Below are 21,257 nucleotides of genomic sequence, written 5' to 3' on the forward strand. Positions count from 1 at the left end.
TAGGGTTAAAGTTATGTACTGCAATGGTTACTTAGAAAGTATTGAGCTTTTAAGAGGAGTAAAAGCCTGTCCATTGTCTCCATATATATTCATTATGGCCATCGAAATGCTAGCTATTAAAAGCTGATCCAACAAGAACATCAAGGGGTTAAAAAAAAAAATGTGTCAAAGTATGCCGATGACTCAAGTTCTCTTAGGTCTGCAATCTGGATCCCTGCACAGTCTCATTGAAGATCTTGATCACTTTTCTAGCCTCTGGACTAAAACTTAATTATGAAAAGTGTACCAGATTACGTATTGGATCGTTAAAAGTCAGTTTTTACACTACCTTGTAGTTTGCCGATAAAATGGGCGGAAGGTGAAGTAGACATATTTGGTATTCATATCTCAAAAAATATAAATTAACTTACCACAACCAATTTCAATAGAAAGTTTGCAAAAATAGATAAGATTCTGCAACCATAAATCACATTTATTAACTCTTTGGTTCTATCACAGTTTACTTACTAATGGCATTGCCTACTCCAGGCGACTTGTATTTTTTAAATCATATGAGCAACAAATAATTCACTTAATTTGGAAAGCTAAACCAGACAAAATAATTAATGTGTTTAGGGGGCTAAACATATTAAATATTAAAGCATTAGACCTCTCACTAAAAGCTTCACTCATACATAGATTACACTTAAAACCAAAATGGTTTTCCAGTAGATTATTAAGAAAGGTTAATCCTTTGTTCAAAAATTGCCTTTATATAGATTACAACTTCTCATTTCCGACTAATTGAAAATTAAACTTTGTTTAAAGTGTGCCCTTTCATAAACAAGCCATACAAAGCTGGTTACAATTTCAATTTTACCTCCAGAAAAGACAGAACAAATATTATGGTTAAACTCAAATACTGATTAATTAAAAAAAACATTCTTTATGGAAAAAATGTTTTAAAATGGTATTATATGTATTATTGATATTATGAATAGAGATAGCTGCATATGTTACTTAACTCCACTATCAAAAATATATGGGAATGTCTGCTCAATGCAAAGTTACAACCAATTGATTGCAGCATTACCAAGGGCAAAGGGAAGAGGGGGAATGTTTGGAACTTGTTTGTCTGCCATATACTAAAGATACAAAATTGGCAGAAAATGATTGGCATAAATAGAAAAATATACCAGCTTCATTTGAGGGCAAAAATGTTGACCCTGCGCCATAGAGGTTGCAAAATAAATGGGAAGAGATTTTCGATGTACCGATTCCATGAAACATGTTATATGAACTGATACAAAAAACTAAATTTGATTCAAGACTGACTTTTTCAATGAAAATTATTATACAAAATTCTTGCCACCAATTTCATGCTATATATTTAGGGCATACAACAATCTCAGCACTGTAGATTTTTCTGCGAAGAGATCATTTATTATGGTATTGCCCCTATGTACAGTAGCAACATTGACTTAACATTAACCTTACAAAGAGCAGTGTTGGGCAATTAGGAAGGCCATTGTCAATCAATCAATAATATAAGTATTATCATAGGAAAGGTTTTCATCTTTAGCTTACAATCTGTGGATAATATGCGATGATAAAGGTTCAAAATTCATGTGTGATTAAAGAGCTTGTGTTTGGTAATGTATTATTATTATTATTAATATGTGATTGCTCTATAAAAAAGTACCATGTGTGTAAAATGTATATTTAAAATGTGTGTATACAGCGTATTCAGACCCCTTGACTTGAATGGTAAATAATGTATGGTCATTTTGGAGTCACTTTTATTGGAAATAACAATAGAATGTTTCTAAACACTTCCATTGTACATTATCGTGGATGCTACCGTGAAAATGGAAAATCCTGAATGATTCGTAAATAATGACAAGTGAGAAAGTTACAGACACACAAAAGACTCTCACCATTACAATAACAGAGGAGGTTATATTTTTTTTTTTTGGGGGGGGGGGGGGGGGTATGCTATTTCTGCATCTAACTGTCTCACTCATCATTATTCACAATTTATTCAGGATTATCTGTAATCATGGTAGCATCCACATTTTAACATGTAACGTAGAAGTGATTAGAAACATATTATATTCTGATTTACAATAAAAGTGACTCCATCATGAAACACTACATTATTTACCATTAATTTCTATTGGTCACAAAATAATCTGAGGGAGGGAGGGAGGAAGGCTTGGGTGATTGTTAGGTCAGTAATGCTGATCTAGGCAGTGGGGTTGAAGGTACCATGGAAACCGTAGGGAATATTGACAGGCACCTCGGCTCTCCCCAGCTCCTCCCATGTCTTTGCATTCAGAACCAGGAGGAATGTACTCTTATCCTGCACAGAGAGATAGAAGCTTCCAGATTAATCTACAACAACACTGTAGAACATTCTAGATTAACCTCTATCAATACTCTAAAACCGTTGCCATAAAGTGTTTCTTTACATGACCTTTGACTGTTGTGACGCACAGTAGTGGTCTAGTGGTGATATTAGGAACTGCATGCTACTGCATTGTTTTAATTTGGCGCAGTTTCAGATTCACTTTGAGACAAAGTTTAATTCATTCAGCCCTTCTTTTTTAATTGTGTGCTTGTGGTGCTTCAGCATAAACACTTTTGCATTCCTATCCACTGCCAAAAATAGGTACAACTTAAAAATGTGTCTAAGAAGGTAAACTGAACAAGTGTTTTGTATTTTTATATAAAAGTTAATTATTTTTCCACATTGTATTGTTACAGCTTCAATTCAAAATCGATTGAATAGATCTCACTCATCTACACACAATACCCCATAATGACAAAGTGAAAACATGTTTTGTTAGACATTTTTGAAAATGTATTATATTAAATAAAGACATCTAATTTACATATATATTCACAACCCGAGTCAATTAATGTTAGAATCAGTTTTGGCAGCGATTACAACTGTGAGTCTTTATCGGCAAGTCTCTAGAGCTTTGCACACCTGGATTGTACAATAATTAAATTTTTTATTTTTTATTCATCAAGCTCTGTCAAGTTGGTTAGATTTACAAGCCAAAATAAGTCAATATTGTGACTAGGCCACTCAGGAACATTCAATGTCATCTTGGTAAAGGCACTCCAATGTATGGTTATGGTTCTGCTGAAAGGTGAATTTGTCTCCCGGAATATTCTCTAGGAATTTGTCTGTGCGTGGCTCTATTCCTTTTATTTTTATCCTGAAAAACTCTCTAGTCCTTGTTGATGATAATCATTCCCATAACATGATGCAGCCACCACTTTGATTGAAAATATGAAGAGTGGTACTCAGTGATGTGTGGTGTTGGATTTGCCCCAAACATAACACTGTCTATTCAGGACATGAATTTATTTTCTTTGTCACATTTTTTTTGCGGTTTTACTTTAGTTCCTTATTGCAAATATATTTGTATTCTATACAGGCTTCCTCCTTTTCACTGTGCCATTTAGGTTGGTATTGTGAAGTAACTGCTACAATGTTGTTGATCCATCCTAATTTTCTCCTATCACAGCCATTAAACTCTGTTTTTAAGTCAACATTGGTTTCATGGTGAAATCCCTGAGCGGTTTCATTCCTCTCCAGCAACGGAGTTAGGAAGGACACCTGTATCTTTGGAGTGACTGGGTGTATTGTTAGACCCTCCAAAGTGTAATTAATAACTTCACCATGCTCAAAGGGATATTCAATGTCCGCTTTTTTAATTTTATCCATCTACTATTAGGTGCCATTCTCTGCGAGGCATTGCCAAATCTCCCTGGTCTTTGTGGGTGAAATCTGTGTTTGCAATTCACTGCTCGACTGACGGACCTTACAGATAATTGTATGTGTAGGACACAAAGATGAGGTAGTCATTCAAAAATCATGTTAAACACTATAAGTGCACACAGTGTGAGTCCATGCAACCTATTATTTGACTTAAGCACATTTTTACTCCTGAACTTATTTAGGCTTGCCGTCACAAAGGGGTTGAATACTTACTGACTCAAGACATTTCAGCTTTTCATTGTTAATTCGTTTGTAAAACATTTCTAAAAACAGAATTGCACTACAACATTATGGGGTATTGTATGTAGGGGGTATTATGGGGTATTGTACACAACCTCTCCCGCTGTAACACAACAAAATGTGGAAAAGTTCAAGGACCTGAAGGCACTATAGTTGCTTTTTGGTGGTTATCATGTAAACCACAAATAAAATATTCTTACATTTAAATTAGAATATTTAGTTAATAAATTTGGAGCACATTGTGTAATAAAGAGGGTTTGTGTTTCATTCCATTTCTTAAAAAAGTAATTTAAATCGGTAGATATATGGGTAATATGTGACTTTTGCCTCCTTAAAATCCCATATCGGTTGGCCTGAATTTTGTTGTCTGAGTGAGTAAAATGCTGTAAATTACAAGAACTCTGTGCATTTTGAAAGATAAGATCTTGAGGATTATAATAAACACATATTTGATGATACAAGCATGGGTCCAAATGCGCACTTCACATTTCCATATCATAAAACTTATGTAACGTTTATGATCACTACCTATCATGTACAGTTACAAGATGACATGATGTTATACCCTGGGTTGTCCTGAACAGAACAGCCTGTTTGTTTTATTGTGAGGAAAATTTGCTACAGACCACACATCAGAATGCACTCATGACTCCATTCTATGCACACCAAAATTACAATCTGCTTCTCGGAATTTCCTTGTGAAAGCCTAACTCTGTAAGATCATATTTTATAATTTCGCTAGTCATGTGTGCGATATAATGACCCATGACCTTTACCTCAGTGGGCGTGACCACCACGGACAGGATGACCCCATCGTCCTCCTCCACGGCGTCCGGCGAGGGAACGAAAACAGGCTCTGAGGGAAACAAACCCTTCTGGTACCACACCTTGAAACAGAGAGAGAGCAGAGATGCAAACTGGGACCCCAAAAGGTAAACATGGTCAATCTTTGAAAAGTGAAAGATAATATTTTTTTTCTTCAGAGAACAACAAGTACATAATATATATTTTATTAGTCTCATTACTCCTAACTTCCCAAAACACAATAGACAGAGAAAATAGTGTCCCGGGGATCGGGGGAGTTGGGCTCTTTGGTCTGTGTTTAAGGTTTATCATGACATGCAACGATAATCTCAGTCTTCCCAGAGAGGAATACATAAGGCACAATCACATCTTTTTTTTTTGCCAAATTACTTTTTGTCGGTTTTGTTTTTCTAGGTTTGAGATATTTTTCAGATTTTCACTCTCGTAATCACCATTTTTTTTAAATAGGAACAAAACCAAATTGGATGTTCTAAGTCCACAACAATGCTTAAACCTTAGAGATCAAATTAAAATTACAAGAGGGGATTGGTCATAAACCCTCAAAGTTCAATAATGAGGAGAAAATGGCAGCAATCTTGGTCAGAGAGAAATCCCAAAATGAATCTAATTGGAATGTATGGCAGTAAAGCATATGTGATGCATTTCCTGCTTTTACTTACGCAGGGGGAAAAAAGTACAAAAAAAAGTAAGGCATTAGAATTATAATCAACCTAAAAAAAAAATAATAATAAATCAGTTTATATAGGTTTTTATACACTTTTTCCTGTATAAATTGCCTCTAAACAACATGTAAACATACCATAAATGTCTCAGATTTGTTTTCTTGAAAAGCTGTGAATGCTAGTATATGATACAATATTAGTACTTGTTGCATTTACAACGTGTCTAAGTTCTATCATCAACTGATTTCAGAAAGCAGTACTGCCAACTCTCACACACTAGCCGTGAGACAAGTATTTGACCTTCTTTACACACTCACACGCATTGATTTCTATATACTGCTATATCGGTCTGCTAATACAGAACAAGTAAAGGGCCCATTGTTATTTCATAGTTTTGATGGCTTCACTATATTCTACAATGTAGAAAATAGTAAAAGTTAAAGAAAAATCATTGAATGAGTGTCCAAACTTTTGACTGGTACTGTGTACACTACTGTTCAAAAGTTTGGGGTCACTTTGGGGTGCTTGTTTTGAAAGAAAAGCACATTTTGTGTCCATTAAAATAACATGAAATTGATCAGAAATACAGTGTAGACATTATTAGTGTTGTCAATGACTATTGTAGCTGGAAGCGGCTGATTCTTCATGGTATGTCTACATAGGCATACAGAGGCCCATTATCAGCAACCATCACTCCTGTGTTCCAATGGCACGTTGTGTTAGCTAATCCAAGTTTATAATTTTAAAAGGCTAATTGATCATTAGAAAACCCTTTTGCAATTATGTTAGCACAGCTGAAAACTGTTGTTCTGATTAAAGAGGCAATAAAACTGGCCTTCTTTATACTAGTTGAGTATCTGGAGAATCAGCATTTGTGGGTTCGATTACAGGCTCAAAATGTACAGAAAAAAAAACTTCCTTCTGAAACTCGTCAGTCTATTCTTGTTCTGAGAAATGAAGGCTATTCCATGCGAGAAATTGTGTACGCTGTGTACTACTCCCTTCACAGAGCAGAGCAAACTGGCTTTAACCAGAATAGAAAGAGGAGTGGGAGGCCCCGGTTCACAACTGAGCAAGAGGACAAGTACATTAGTGTGTCTAGTTTGATATACAGACGCCTCAAGTCCTAAACTGGCAGCTTCAGTAAATAGTACCTGCAAAACACCAGTCTCAACGTCAACAGTGAAGAGGCGACTCCGGGTTGCTGGCCTTCTAGGTAAAGTTGCAAAGAAAAAGCCATAGCTCAGACTGGCCAATAAAAAGAAAAGATTATGATGGGTAAAACAACAGAGACACTGGACAGACGAAGATTGGAAAACAGTGTTTATGGACAGACGAATCTAAGTTTGAAGTGTTCAGATCACAAAGAAGATCATTCATGAGTTGCAGAAAAAATGAAAAGATGCCGTAGGAGTGCTTAATGCCCTCTGTCAAGTATGGTGGAGGGAATGTGATGGTCTGGGGGTGCTTTGGTGGTGTTAAAGTAGGAGATTTGTACAGGGTAAACGGGATCTTGAAGAAAGAAGTCTATCACTCCATTTTGCAACGCCATGCCCTTTGGCGCTTAATTGGAGCCAATTTCCTCCTACAAAAGGACAATGACCCAAAGCATAGCTCCAAACTATGCAATAACAATTTAGGGAAGAAGCAGTCAGCTGGTATTCTGTCTATAATAGAGTGGTCAGCACAGACACCGGATCTCAACCCTATTGAGCTGTTGTGGGAGCAGCTTGACGTATGGTATGTAAGAAGTGCCCATCAAGCCAATCCAACTTGTAGGAGGTGCTTCAGGAAGCATGGGGTGAAATCTCTTCAGATAACCTCAACAAATTGACAACAAATTGTACTGAAGAGATGAGTAGGCAGGTATGCTACACGTACACTACGGTCACAAGACACAGGCCTCCTTACTGTCCCTAGAATTTCTAAGCAAAGAGCTGGAGGCAGGGCTTTTCTCCTATAGAGCTCCATTTTTATAGATTGTTCTGCCTACCCATTTGAGAGACGCAAACTCGGTCTCAACCTTTAAGTCTTTATTGAAGACTCATCTCTTTAGTAGGTCCTATGATTGAGTGTAGTCTGGCCCAGGAGTGTAAAGGTGAACGGAAAGGCACTGGAGCAACGAACCGCCCTTGCTTTCTCTGCCTGGCTGGTTCCCCTCTTTCCACTGGGATTCTCTGCCTCTAACCCTATTACAGGGGTGGAGTCACTGGCTTACTGGTGCTCTTCCATGCCGTCCCTAGGAGGGGTGCGTCACTTGAGTGGGTTGAGTCACTGACCTGATCTTCATGTCTGGGTTGGTGCCCCCCAGACATGAGTTCTTTGTGGGCTATACTCGGCCTTGTCTCAGGATGGTAAATTGGTGGTTGGATATATCCCTCTAGTGGTGTGGGGGCTGTGCTTTGGCAAAGTGGGTGGGGTTATATCCTGCCTGTTTGGCCCTGTCCGGGGGTATCGTCGGATGGGGCCATGGTGTCTCCTGACCCCTCCTGTCTCAGCCTCCAGTATTTATGCTGCAGTAGTTTATGTGTTGGGGGGCTAGGGTCAGTCTGTTATATTTGGAGTATTTCTCCTGTCTTATCCGGTGTCCTGTGTGAATTTAAGTACGCTCTCTCTAATTCTTTCTTTCTTTCTTCTCTCTCTCTCTCTCAGAGGACCTAAGCACAAGGACCATGCCTCAGGACTACCTGGCCTAATGACTCCTTGCTGTCCCCAGTCAACCTGGCCGTGCTGCTGTTCCAGTTTCAACCGTTCTGCCTGCGGCTATGGAACCCTGACCTGTTCACCAGACGTGCTACCTGTCCCAGACCTGCAGTTTTCAACTCTCCAGAGACAGCAGGCGCAGTTGAGATACTCTGAATAATCGGCTATGAAAAGCCAACTGACATTTATCTCCTGACCTGTTGCACCCTCAACAACCACTGTGATTATTATTATTTGACCCTGCTGGTCATCTATGAACATTTGAACATCTTGGCCATGTTCTGTTATAATCTCCACCCGGCACAGCCAGAAGAGGACTGGCTTCATAGCCTGGTTCCTCTCTTGGTTTCTTCCTAGGTTCTGGCCTTTCTAGGGAGTTTTTCCTAGCCACAATGCTTCTACACCTGCATTGCTTGCTGTTTGGGGTTTTAGGCTGGGTTTCTGTACAGCACTTTGTGACATCAACTGATGTAAGAAGGGCTTCATAAATACATTTGATTTGATTTGAACTAGAATGCCAAAGGTCTGCAAGCTATAATTGCTGCAAATTGAGGATTCTTTGACGAAAGCAAAGTTTGAAGGACGCAATTGTTATTTCAATTAAAAATAATTATTTATAACCTTGTCAAAGTCTTGACTATATTTCCTATTCATTCTGCAACTAATTTCACGTATGCTTTCATGGAAAACAAGTGACGCCAAACTTTTTAATGGTAGTGTATGTATATATTTCCTGAGTTTTTAAAAATATTTCCTTAATTTAGGACAGACACTTCAAATCTTTGTTTCTTATGATTTATTTTTTAATATCCTTTTTGCCATTCATGAATGTGTTATTCGATGCACTTCTATAGGTTTTAGTAGTAAAGGCCAACATCAATATTCTTTCAAATGATGTATTTTTTTGGGTTACCTTAAGGGGTCTTAAAATTCTAAATCAAATAGTCATACTGGATCATTTAGCTATCTTAAAACAATTCCATATGTCAGACAATTCCATATGTCAGATATGTCAGCACTCCACCTCCCTTCCCCAATGGCTTAGAATGAATACAAGTTAAGGAATTAGAATTTAGGATAGCCTTAAACATGTGAAATTTAGTTTGGTGTATCTAGGTTGAACTGTTCAAGAATAACTGTTGGTGAGAAATATGATTCTAATTTATGCAAATATATAATCTCCACCAGGCACAGCCAGAAAAGGACTGTCCACCCCTCAGAGCCTCATTCCTCTCTAGGTTTCTTCCTAGGTTCTTGCCTTTGTAGGGTGTATTTCCTAGCCACATGCTTCTACATCTGCATTGCTTGCTGTTTGGGGTTTTAGGCTGGGTTTCTGTATAAACACTTTGTGACATCTGCTGATGTAAAAATGGCTTTATAAATACATTTGATTGATATAGTTATACTAGAGTTTATCAAAGTTTTAAAGAATTTGAAGTTAGGATAGCATGAATCTGTGAAAGTTTGCCATGATAAATCATTGTTGCTATTATATGCAAATCTTATGCACATTTGAGTAGTTATAATTTATAGCACAGACCAGAGCTAGACCAGAGCTAGTGTGTGCCAGAGCTAATGTAGCTAGCTACATCCAGTACCTGAGCTGAACCAGAGCTTGGGCAGACCAGAGCAGTAGTTGTGTGGTTGTGATCAGTAGTTGTGGTTAGTATTTGTGGTCTGTAGTTATCTTCAGCAGTGGTCAGTAGTTGTTGTCAGTGGTTTAGTGGTCAGTAGTTGTGGCGGTCAGTAGTTATGGTGATTCGATGTGTTGTCAGCAGTTGTGTGGTCAGAAGTTGTGTAGTTGTGGTCACTAGATGTTTTCAGCAGTTTTGTGAATGTAGTCAGAAGTTGTGTGGTTGTGGTCAGTAGCGGTCAGTTGTTGTGGTTCAGTAGTTGTGTGGTCAGAAGTTGTATGGTTGTGGTCAGTAGTTGTGGCCAGGTGGTTGTGGTCAGTAGTTGTGGTGGCCAGTAGTAATGGAGATTTAATCTGTGGTCAGAAGTTGTGTGGTTGTGGTCAGTAGTTGAATGGTCGGTAGTTGTGTGGTTAAGTCAATAATTGTGATCAGTAGTTTTTTTCAGTAGTTGTGTGGTTGTAGTCAGTAGTTGTGTGCTTGTGGTCAGTAGTTGTGTGCTTGTGGTCTGAATTTGTGTGGTTCAGCTGTGTGGTTGTGGTCAGTAATTGTAGTCCCTCTTCACCCTTGTCATAATTTGGCTCTCTTTTCGTCTGTGAATACCCTTAGCAAAGGCTCCGTTTGGGCTGCCCAATGATGACACAGAGCTGTTAGAATACATTAGCTAACCATTTTTTGTCATTCTAAACTCTGACTAACAGTTGTAACTTTTTATTGGTAGAAGCCATTCCTAATCTGCTTTATCCAATCAGTGGGGTACAGCCTGCCCTCCTCTTTAGAGACAGGCAAACTAGCCAGTTGAGTTATTTAAAGCACGGAGCATGATCCTGAGAAGGCGGACAAACCTAGTGAGCATTATAAATATTCTCTTTATCATTCTAGGTCACCCAGACCGGGGAAGCATTCAAAATCTTGGCGATTGTTGTTCAGTTAGAAACAGATTCACAAATCATGGGAATTTAGGAAGCTAGGAAGACATTAGCTAGGAAGACATTAGCTGTGTTCAAATACTCATACTAACTACAGGCGTAGCGCTAGTATGCTCAACTGAAATGATACGTTCGTTTACAGTATACTAAAATGAACTACTAGTTTATACTCATTAAGTATGTAGTATACAATATGTTAGTATGGATATTCGAACACAGCTATTATCTCCTTTGAGTCAAGCGTTGCTAAGCAACAGTAGCCTTGGCAACACTGCTCCCTTATGGCTAAATTCAAGTGTGAGAAACATCCCAGTCGACACGCTGGGTTCGGGCCTATTCCTTTTGAGACTCCGAGGACTCGTAATCGACTCGGACTCGGGGGGGCTTGATACGGGCCGAGCTCTTCCCAAGTCCGGCAGAATCATATTACTCTGGGTTCTGGCTAATGGTACTCGGGCCGAGTCCACCCCAGCATATCTGACCGATTAACTTTTTCAGAAGTTTTCAACATTACAAATAGCAGCATAAAGTACATGTATCGTCAATTGACAACATCAATGCTTTCTGAAGTATCCTTAATAGGGAACTAGCATTACCTCTGAAGATACCAAAAACACATGATCCAGCAGCAGTAGCCTCTGCTGCTCGAGCCATCTGCTTTGCAGCTCGCGCTGGACTGATTTTCCAACGGTTATTGTCAGAGTCAGTCAGTTGGTTAATAACAGTCGAGGCCAGCAGGAGGAGATACCAGAAAAAGGTCATTGTAGCTATTGTATTGGTAATAGTGTATTTCGTCAGTCACTAATTAGTTTGTGATATTCTAGGTAGCTTAATTTCTGGACTGGTCATGGTTGTTGTCAAAGTTTCTCCATTAATGTCAGCTAACGTTAATGGTAGCTAGCTATCTCAGCTAACTGTTAGAGCAGAGGTAGCTAGCTAATATGTTTCGTTTCTATCCTATGTGATATTAGGTAGCTAATCTAGTGTTTTTTGTTAGCTAAGACTAGGCAAGAAAGCACCCAGTTAGCAAAGTTAGCTAGCTAACAGTCACAGTTAGCTATGCTATCTAGCTAACGTTAGCTAGCTATGTCCAGTAGTCACAAAGGACTCACGCGACCCCCAAAAGGTCTCAAGTGGAGATGGCAAAAAGTGCTCCAAGATGCGATGATGACGGTTTATTTCATTTCATGTGTACTATGGAAGCATTTTTTTCTTACATATGGTCCCGGTGGTACTGTGTAACGTTAGCTACCTGCATTATTTGGATGTAGTTAGTTTTGCGAAACTATTCATGGTTGACCCTATACAGTCAATGGGTCAATCACCTCCAGTCTTCTTTCATTGAAAAGCAAATCTATAAAAAAAGATAAATGTAATGTAAAACAACATTCTATAGGTTGAATGATTAGTTTCCAGCTGATCCCATTCCTTACTTGAACCCCATGTAAAGCAATGTGCTCTACAATACGTCTTCTTGTTAGTCTTCTTGCCAGCAGACTATCCCCACCCTCAGCCTCTGACGGACTGTATCCACCTTCCACCACCGTGTCCTAAATACTTACTGTTCACAGACAGAAACGTATCTGTGACAACAGTTATCACTCATACTAACATTATTTGTTGAACAACAATTACAGTCCATCCATTCTGATTTAAAATACATTTTAACTTTCCACTAATAATAACGTAAAATATTCTATAGTTTTTTATTTTACCTTTATTTAACTAGGCAAGTCAGTTTAGAACAAATTCTTATTTTCAATGACAGCCTAGAAATGGTGGGTTAACTGCCTTGTTCAGGGGCAGAATGACAGATTTTCACCTTTTCAGCTCGGTGATTCAATCTTGCAACCTTTCGGTTACAAGTCTAACACTCTAACCACTAGGCTACCTGCCACCCCCAGGTTGAATGATTAGTTTCCAGTAACCACAGTCTTCACTTAAACCCAATGTAAACTGATGTGCTCTACAATATACACTAACTGTCAAAAGTTTTAGAACACCTACTCAGTCAAGGGTTTTTCTTGATGTTTTCTACATTGTAAAATAATTGTGAAGGTTTCAAAACTATGAAATAACACATATGGAATCATGTAGTAACCCAAAAAGTGTTAAACAAATCAAAATATGTTTTATATTTGAGATTCTTCAAACAGCCATCCTTTGCATTGAGGACAGCTTTGCACACTCTTGGCATTCTCTCAACCAGTTTCACCTGGAATGCTTTTCCAACCGTCTTGAAGGAGTTCCCACATATTCTGAGCACTTGTTGGCTGCTTTTCCTTCACTCTGCGGTCCGACTCATTCCAAACCATCTGAATTTGGTTGAGATCGGGGGATTGTAGAGGCCAGGTCATCTGAAGCAGCACTCCATCACTCTCCTTCTTGGTAAAATAGCCCTTACACAGCCTGGAGGCGTGTTAGGTCATTGTCCAGTTGAAAAACAAATTATCGTCCCACTAAGCACAAACCAGATGGGATGGCGTATCGCATGCTTTACAGTGTGAAATACACATGCAGAGATCATCCGTTCACGCATACTGCATCTCACAAAGGCATGGCGGTTGGAACCAAAAATCTCCAATTTGGACTCCAGAACAACGGACAAATTTCCACCGGTATAATGTCTATTGCTCATGTTTCTTGGCCCAAGCAAGTCTCTTATTATTGTTGTCCTTTGGTAGTGGTTTCTTTGCAGCAATTCGACCATGAAGGCCTGATTCACACAGTCTCGTCTGAACAGCTGAACTATGTGAATCCTTTATTTGGACTGAAATTTCTGAGGCTGGTAACTAATGAATTTATCCTCTGCAGTAGAGGTCTACTATGTCTTCCATTCCTGTGGCGGTCCTCATGTGAGCCAGTTTCATAATAGCGCTTGATGGTTTTTGTGACTAAACTTGAAGAAACTTTCATAGTTCTTGAAATGTTCCATATTGACTGACCTTCATGTCTTAAAGTAATGATGGACTTTCGTTTATCTTTCCTTATTTGAGCTGTTCTTGCAATAATATGGACTTGGTCTTTTACCAAATAGGGCTATCTTCTATATACTCTCCCTACCCTGTCAAAACAACTGATTGGCTCAAACCCATTAAGAAGGAAAGAAATTCCACAAATTAACTTTTAAGAAGGCACACCTGTTAATTAAAATTCATTCCTCATGAAGCTGGTTGAGAGAATGCCAAGAGTGTGCAAAGCTGTCATCAAGTTAAAGGGTGTCTATTTGACAAATCTCAAATATAAATGAATTTATTTACAATGTAGAAAATAGTAAAAAAAAGAAAAACCCTTGAATGAGTAGCTGTTCTAAAAACTGACCGGTATTGTATGTCTTCTTCTTTTCCCCTCTACGAGCATATTCTGTCTCTCCAACCTCAGCCTCTCTGATGGACTGTCTCCTTCCACCACTGTGCGCCAAATTCTCAAAATGTGAATCTGAAGGCTGGCACCCTGAACCTGAGCTGGTGTGGCCGGACAGTAAAGGAGTCAATCTCAAATGTGAAAACTGTTTAAGGGTGTGTAGACTTTCACTAGGCCATTGATTCTTGAAGAAAATAAGTTACATTCATTCATACATTCTTGCCGAGCTTAGTTTAACTGTTCTTCCCCATCAGAACCAAATATAGGCCTGTTTAACTGAAAACACTGTATAGACTCAAAACATGGTTCAAACTATAAGTCCTTGCATCCATAACTCCTATATGTTAATGGTCAGTGCTAACACGGATCCTTGGGACATCCCTACCCTAAACGATAACCCTAACCTTAACTCTTACACATAACCAAATCCCTTACCTAACCTTAACTATTTTAACAATGGGGTAGGGACATCCAAATGATGCTGAATAGCATGGACTACATGTTTATTTTCTGAGATCTGTATCCATGAATACTGGGCAGGGGCACGAGATGAGAGTCTGGTGTGAGAGAGACAGTGGCCTGGCCATAGAATTAGGAATAATAATTGTATGACATAGCCTGACAAAAGATCACAGAAAATAGTTATATTCCCAGGGAAATTGATCCCAGGCCTTTGCGGCCCAGTGATGCCCATGCCTGACCTAGAATAGTGAAATTCTGTGCATAGTTCCCTCTTCGCACAAGGAAATTTGCCTCAAGGACCCACAAAGAATGCCATGATGTATTTTCTGCCAATTTGAATTCCTGAAAAACACTTAAATGACATCTCCTCCGGAGCCACAGGGCCGATCTGGATTAAACCCTGATATACGGCATCTATGGATAAATGTCTTTCAATGCAACATTTTCCAGACTAGTATGTCAAACAACTGACCAATAAACATTAATGTGGGCATGGTCTGGCACATAAATACATATAAATCAGACAGACATTTGTGTGGTAAACATGTTCTTAACCCTGTCAAGACTCAACATATGCAAGCAGATTTAGATTGACCACATGGTGGTGCTACAACAGGCACATATTTATCTATTTTGATCTGTTTGACTCCATGCTGAAATTGAAAACCTCTGGTTATTGTGACATGTTGATGTGCTTCCCATTTGAGGTCTGGATTGTGATTCCTATGATTTTTGTGTGGTGTCAAAATCTGAATGATTGTTGCAACAACTTCTTTTGGTCTTTTTTTCTGTTATTCAAAAGGTGCTGTCAAGATAAACAAATTGATACCATTTCATCCTTCCACTCTCACATGGTTGTTAGTTCTATCAGTTAAGTTGCTAGAGAAGTGGACTTATTGTTCATTTTATTTGTTTGATTGCTATGCAGCCTGGCAATGTTCTTATCCCTTGCTTGCTAGCTAGCCATCTGTGGCTGATACAGACAAGTCAACTCTGCAGATACAGTGCATTCGGAAAGTATTCAGACACCTTGACTTCTTCCACATTTTGTTACATTACAGCCTTATTCTAAAATGTATACCATTTTAATTTTTATCATCAATCAACAGACAATATCCAATAATGACAAAGCAATAACCGTTTTTTGGGAATTTTTGCAAATGTTTATATTTCAGTTGTTTTATATATCACATTTACGCAACTATTCAGACCCTTTACTCAGTACTTTGTTGCAGTTCTTTGGCAGCAATTACAGCCTTGAGTATAACATTACAAGCATAGCACACCTGAATTTGGGGAATTTCAACCATTCATGAATGTAGATCCTCTCAAACTCTATCAGGTTGGATGGGTAGTGTCAGGTCTCTCTGTAGCTGTTTGATCATGTTCAAGTCTGGGCACTACCTGGGCCACTCAATGACATTCAGAGACTTGTTCCGAAGCCACTCCTGTCTTGGCTGTGTGCTTAGGGTCATTGTCCTGTTGGAAGGTGAACCTTTGCCCCGGTCTGAGGTCCTGAGCGCTCTGGAGCAGGTTTTCGTGTACTTTGCTCCGTTAATCTTTGCCTTGATCCTGACTAGTCTCCCAGTCCCTGCCGCTGAAAAATATTCCCACACCATGATGCTGCCACCACCATGCTTCACCGTAGGGATGGTTCCAGGTTTCCTCCAGACGTAACGCTTGGTATTCAGGCCAAAGAGTTCAATCAGACCATAGAATCTAGTTTTTTGATGGTCTTTAGGTGCCTTTTGGAAAACTCCAAGCAGGCTGTCATGTGCCTTTTACTGAGGAGTGGCTTCCGTCTGGCCACTTTACCATAAAGACCTGATTGGTGGAGTGCTGCAGAATTGATTGTCCTTCTGGAAGGCTCTCCCATCTCCATAGAGGAACTTTGGAGCTTTGTCAGAGTGACCATCTGATTTTGGTCACCTCCCTGACCGAGGCTCTTCTCCCCCAATTGCTCAGTTTGGCCGGGCGGCCAGCTCTAGGAAGAGTATTGGTGGTTTCAAACTGTGTACTTGGGGAGACAGCTGGGTTCTTGGGGACCTTCAATTCTGCAGACATTTTGTGGTACCCTTTCCAAAAATCTGTGCCTCGACACAATCCTGTCTCGGGAACTCTAAGGACAATTCCTTCGACCTCGTGGCTTGGTTTTGCTCTGACTTGCACTGTCAACTGTGGGACCTTATAGAGACAGGTTTGTGCCTTTCTAAATCATGTCAAATCATTTGATTTTACCACAGGAAGACTTCAATCAAGTTTTACAAACATCTCAATGATGATCAATGGAAAAAGGATGCACCCGAGCTTAATTTCGAGCCTCATAGCAAAGGGTCTGAATACCTAAGGCGTCTGTTAGTTTTTTAATCTAAATTTGCAAAATGTAGGTAAATGAAGAAAACATTTTTAAAAATACATTATAGAATAAGGCTGTAACGTAACAAAATGTGTAAAAAGTCAAGGGGTCTGAATACTTTCCGGATGCACTGAAGAATATCAAAGTTGCAGCATTAGAATCTGTTTTCTAATGACATTTATTTGGATACATCCATTCCACTGTTGAGGGATGACACAGACACAAAATCAATTAAATCTATTTAAATAAAAGTTTAAAATTAGAAAATGTCATGTCTTTTGTTGTTCATGGTTCAGTTGATAGCTGCAATATTACTACCTACATTTAAGAAATATTACTACCTGACTCAGGCCTGATCCAGCAGCCAGACCCGGGCCAGCAGTTTTTGATCTGGAATACTTGAATCAGGCCAGATGTGGGCCAGATGTTTGCTAACATACAGTACATTTATGCTTAAATACTAAATAAATACTGCACACTGACCCACAGAACTTGCATGATAGTGTTGTTAGACAAAGCAAGGAAAGTCAACTTCAAAACATTATGTAGTTTTATTAGAATTTGCAGCTGTTGTTGGTAAATAATTAATATCCGAGCTTCTGACATGACTAACTGCAGCTAGAAAGAGAGCAGTTGATGGGTTACTTAAACAGCTCTATCTACTGATTGGTAAACGTTATTCCTAATCGGATTTGAAAAGCAGAGAAGTAGGGGAAGATTTTATTCCCTCTAACTTTTTGTCTAACTTGTTGGGGTAGTGGTGAAAAACAGCAGTTGTTTGTAGAAAAAGTTACAGCAAATGATGAAGCGGTTATTGAAACAGCTCCGCATTTAACCCCATAGTACCCTCCAGATTTGTCATTAAGCTCGAAACCCCGGGTCTCGACCCTGCCCTGTGCAACTGGGTCCTGGACTTTCTGACGGGACGCCCCCAGGCGGTGAGGGTAGGAAACAACATCTCTACCCCGCTGATCCTCAACACTGGGGCCCCCACAAGGGTGCGTTCTCAGCCCTCTCCTGAATTGTTCACCCATGACTGCGTGGCCATGCACACTTCCAACTCAATCATCAAGTTTGCAGACGACACTAGAGTGGTAGGCTTGATTACCAACAACGACGAGACGGTCTACAGGGAGGAGGTGAGGGCCCTTGGAGTGTGGTGTGAGGAAAATAACCTCAATCTCAACATCAACAAAACAAAGGAGATGATCGTGGACTTCAGGAAACAGCAGAGGAAGCAGCCCCCCTATCCACACCGATGGGACAGCAGTAGAGAAGGTAGAAAGTTAAGTTTTGTGGTGTACACATGCTGGATAAACTGAAATGGTCCACCCACACAGACAGTGTGATTTCTACAACTTGATTGGAGTCCACCTGTAAATCCACCTGGTAAATTCAATTGATTTGATATGATTTGGAAAGGCACACACCTGTCTTTATAAGGTCCCTGAGTTGACAGTGCATGTCTGTTAGTATAATTTAATTATGCCGATGTGCTTTCATCAATTGAAAGCCCTTCATCTATTTTATGAGAATTTGTAAGATGTCTTGTTTGCGTAAAATAGACGCAGACCAGTCTTTAAATAATAGGTAATAGAATTTATTCTCGGAGCGCGCTATCACTTAAACACATCCATGAGTTTATATACAGATCATGACGTCATTTCACTGCCTTAACCGAACCCCCTCCTCTCGACAGGACAAAGTAAGGTTAAAAGTTCATTCTAACTTACTAACACACTCCCAGATAACTTTTGATCCCTCTACATTATCGATCACCACTGAACTGACAGTTGTAATTAACAGAAACCCTAGGAATGCACTCACTGCCTAATCTAAAAACCCCAGAGCTAAGTTTCAGGTTGGGTCAACCATAGGCTAACGACCTTATGTGTTTACACAGTCCACAACCCATTTGTTCCTGCCCAATTGGAATGGTGTTCTTTAACATTTTATTACTCCTTTCTCCTGTCACACAATTTCTTCTTATGAACTCATATTGTCTATTAAACATACAGAGTATAAGTTTACCTAGATACAATTCTATTTAAAATGGGGATATTGTTTATTCATTTATCCATAATAAATCCATAATAAATTCAACAATGTCAGAGCAATACCCAAACCATGAGGTCGAAGGAATTGTCCGTAGAGCTCCGAGACAGGATTGTGTTGAGGCACAGATCTGCAGAAGGGTACCATAAAATGTCTGCAGCATTTAAAGTCTCAAAGAACACAGTTTCCTCCATCATTCTTCAATGGAAGAATTTTAGAATGACCAAGATTCTTCCTAGAGCTGGCTGCCCAGTCAAACTGAGCAATTGGGGGAGAAGGGCCTTGGTCAAGGAGGTGACCAAGAACCCGATGGTCACTCTGAAAGAGCTCCCGAGTTCATCGGTGGGGATGGGAGAGCCTTCCAGAAGGACAACCATCTCTGCAGCACTCCACCAATCAGGCCTGTATGTTAGTTGCCAGACGGAAGCCACGTCTCAGTAAAAGGCACATGACAGCCTGCTTGGAGTTTGCCCAAAGGCACCTAACGGACTTGCAGACCATGGAAAAACAAGATTCTCTGATCTGATTAAACCAAGATTGAACTCCTTGGCCTGAATGCCAAGCGTCACGTCTGGAGCAAACCTGGCACCATCCCTACCGTGAAGCATGGTGGTGGCAGAATCATTTTGTGGGGATGTTTTTCAACGGCAGGGACTGGGAAACTAGTAAGGATTGAGGGAAAGATGAACAGAGCAAAGTACAGAGAGATCCCTTATGAAAACCTGTTCCAGAGCACTCAGGACCTCAGACTGGGGCTAAGGTTCACCTTCCAACAGGACAACAACCCTAAGCACACAGCCAATACAATGCAGGAGTGGCTTCGAGACAAGTCTCTAAGAGTCCTTGAGTGGCCCAGCCAGTGGCTGGACTTGAACCCGATCGAACATCTCTGGAGACCTGAAAATAGCTGTGCTCCCCATCCAACCTGACAGAGCTTGAGAGGATCTGCTGAAAAGAATGGGAGAAACTCCCCAAATACAAGTGTGCCAAGCTTGTAGTGTCATACCCAAGAAGACTCGATGCTGTAATCGCTGCCAAAGGTGCTTCAACAAAGTACTGAGTAAAGGGTCTGAAGACTTATGTAAATTATCAGTTTTTAATTTGTTATACTTTTGCAAACATTTCTAAAAATCAGTTTTTGCTATGTCATTATGGGGTATTGTGTGTAGATTGAGGGGGAAAAAAACGATTTAATCAATTTTAGAATAAGGCTGTAACATAACAAAATGTGGAAAAAGTCAAGAGATCTTAATACTTTCCGAAGGCACTGTAAGTCAGAAGGACTTCAAGAGTTAGGTGTTAGCAAAACCATTGACTAACTGCAAAGTAAAAGTACTTGTTTGTCTGGTACAACATAACACAATTTGAAGTCATATGGGGCAGTCTCTAAAAGAAATTGGAAAATGATTGTGTGTGGATACGGTGGGAACATGTGGATCTGAGCAAGTGTGATGTCATTAATGTTGGTAAATGCTAATTGTTTTTGTCAAATTATGTTTTTTATTGTTGAATATTTAATTGTTTGTCTGCTTTACTACAGATTGTTCAGGATTTTTACATTTCAAACCCGGACGGCTTGGGGAAACTCACTGATAACTGGATCATGGTCTTCAAGGACAAAACTGAGAGAAGCAAGCCCAAGATCTTCTCTTTAAAGTGCAGGTATAGTTTGAAATGACCGTGCTGGAGCCTCAGATGCCAATTAATGTTTTGACTGAAACAATCAAGTCATTCACTTAACATTCTTCTCTCCAGATACACAAGGTGACATCGCTTTTAGACTTCTGCCAGTGGTCCTCCCAACACCAGTCTACAAGATGGGCAGGAAGATATTCCGACCCAGCTTCAATGCAGTGGAGGCTCCTTAGAGGAGGAACGGGAGGACCATCCTCAGTATATTTCATAAAAAAATCAAAATTGTAAAACATGTAAAACATGTTTTTTAGATAAAACTATACTAAATACAATCACACTATTTTGCGATGAAGGACTACAGTAGCCACAACAGCACTGTAGGATAGCACCATGGTGTAGCCGGAGGACAGACAGCTTCTTTCCTCCTCTGGGTACATTCAATACAAAACCTGGGAGGCTCATGGTTCTCACCCCCTTCCATAGACTTACAGTAATTATGACAACTTCCGGAAGACGTCCTCCAACCTTTCAGAGCTCTTGCAGCATGAACTGACATGTTGTCCACCCAATCAAAGGATCAGAGAATTAATCTAGTACCAAAAGCATAAGCTACAGCTAGCTAGC

The 21,257-nt window shown here is 39.6% G+C and overlaps 1 protein-coding gene across 1 annotated transcript in view; it reads right to left on the reverse strand.

Annotated features, from left to right (window-relative positions):
• Positions 1–456: 456 nt before the first annotated feature.
• bco2a (beta-carotene oxygenase 2a) overlaps positions 457–21,257 on the reverse strand; it is a 116,058-nt gene continuing 95,257 nt past the window's right edge. The window contains exons 11-12 of the mRNA XM_021618973.3: positions 4,789–4,899; positions 457–2,341 (exon numbers count right to left, since the gene is read on the reverse strand). Of these exons, the coding sequence (XP_021474648.2) occupies positions 2,225–2,341; positions 4,789–4,899 (228 nt within the window). The 3' untranslated portion in view covers positions 457–2,224. The remainder of the gene's footprint in view (positions 2,342–4,788; positions 4,900–21,257) is intronic.

This window comes from Oncorhynchus mykiss, chromosome 10 (assembly GCF_057628025.1).
Source record: "Oncorhynchus mykiss isolate SJ-2025 chromosome 10, ASM5762802v1, whole genome shotgun sequence".
Taxonomy (NCBI): domain Eukaryota; kingdom Metazoa; phylum Chordata; class Actinopteri; order Salmoniformes; family Salmonidae; genus Oncorhynchus; species Oncorhynchus mykiss.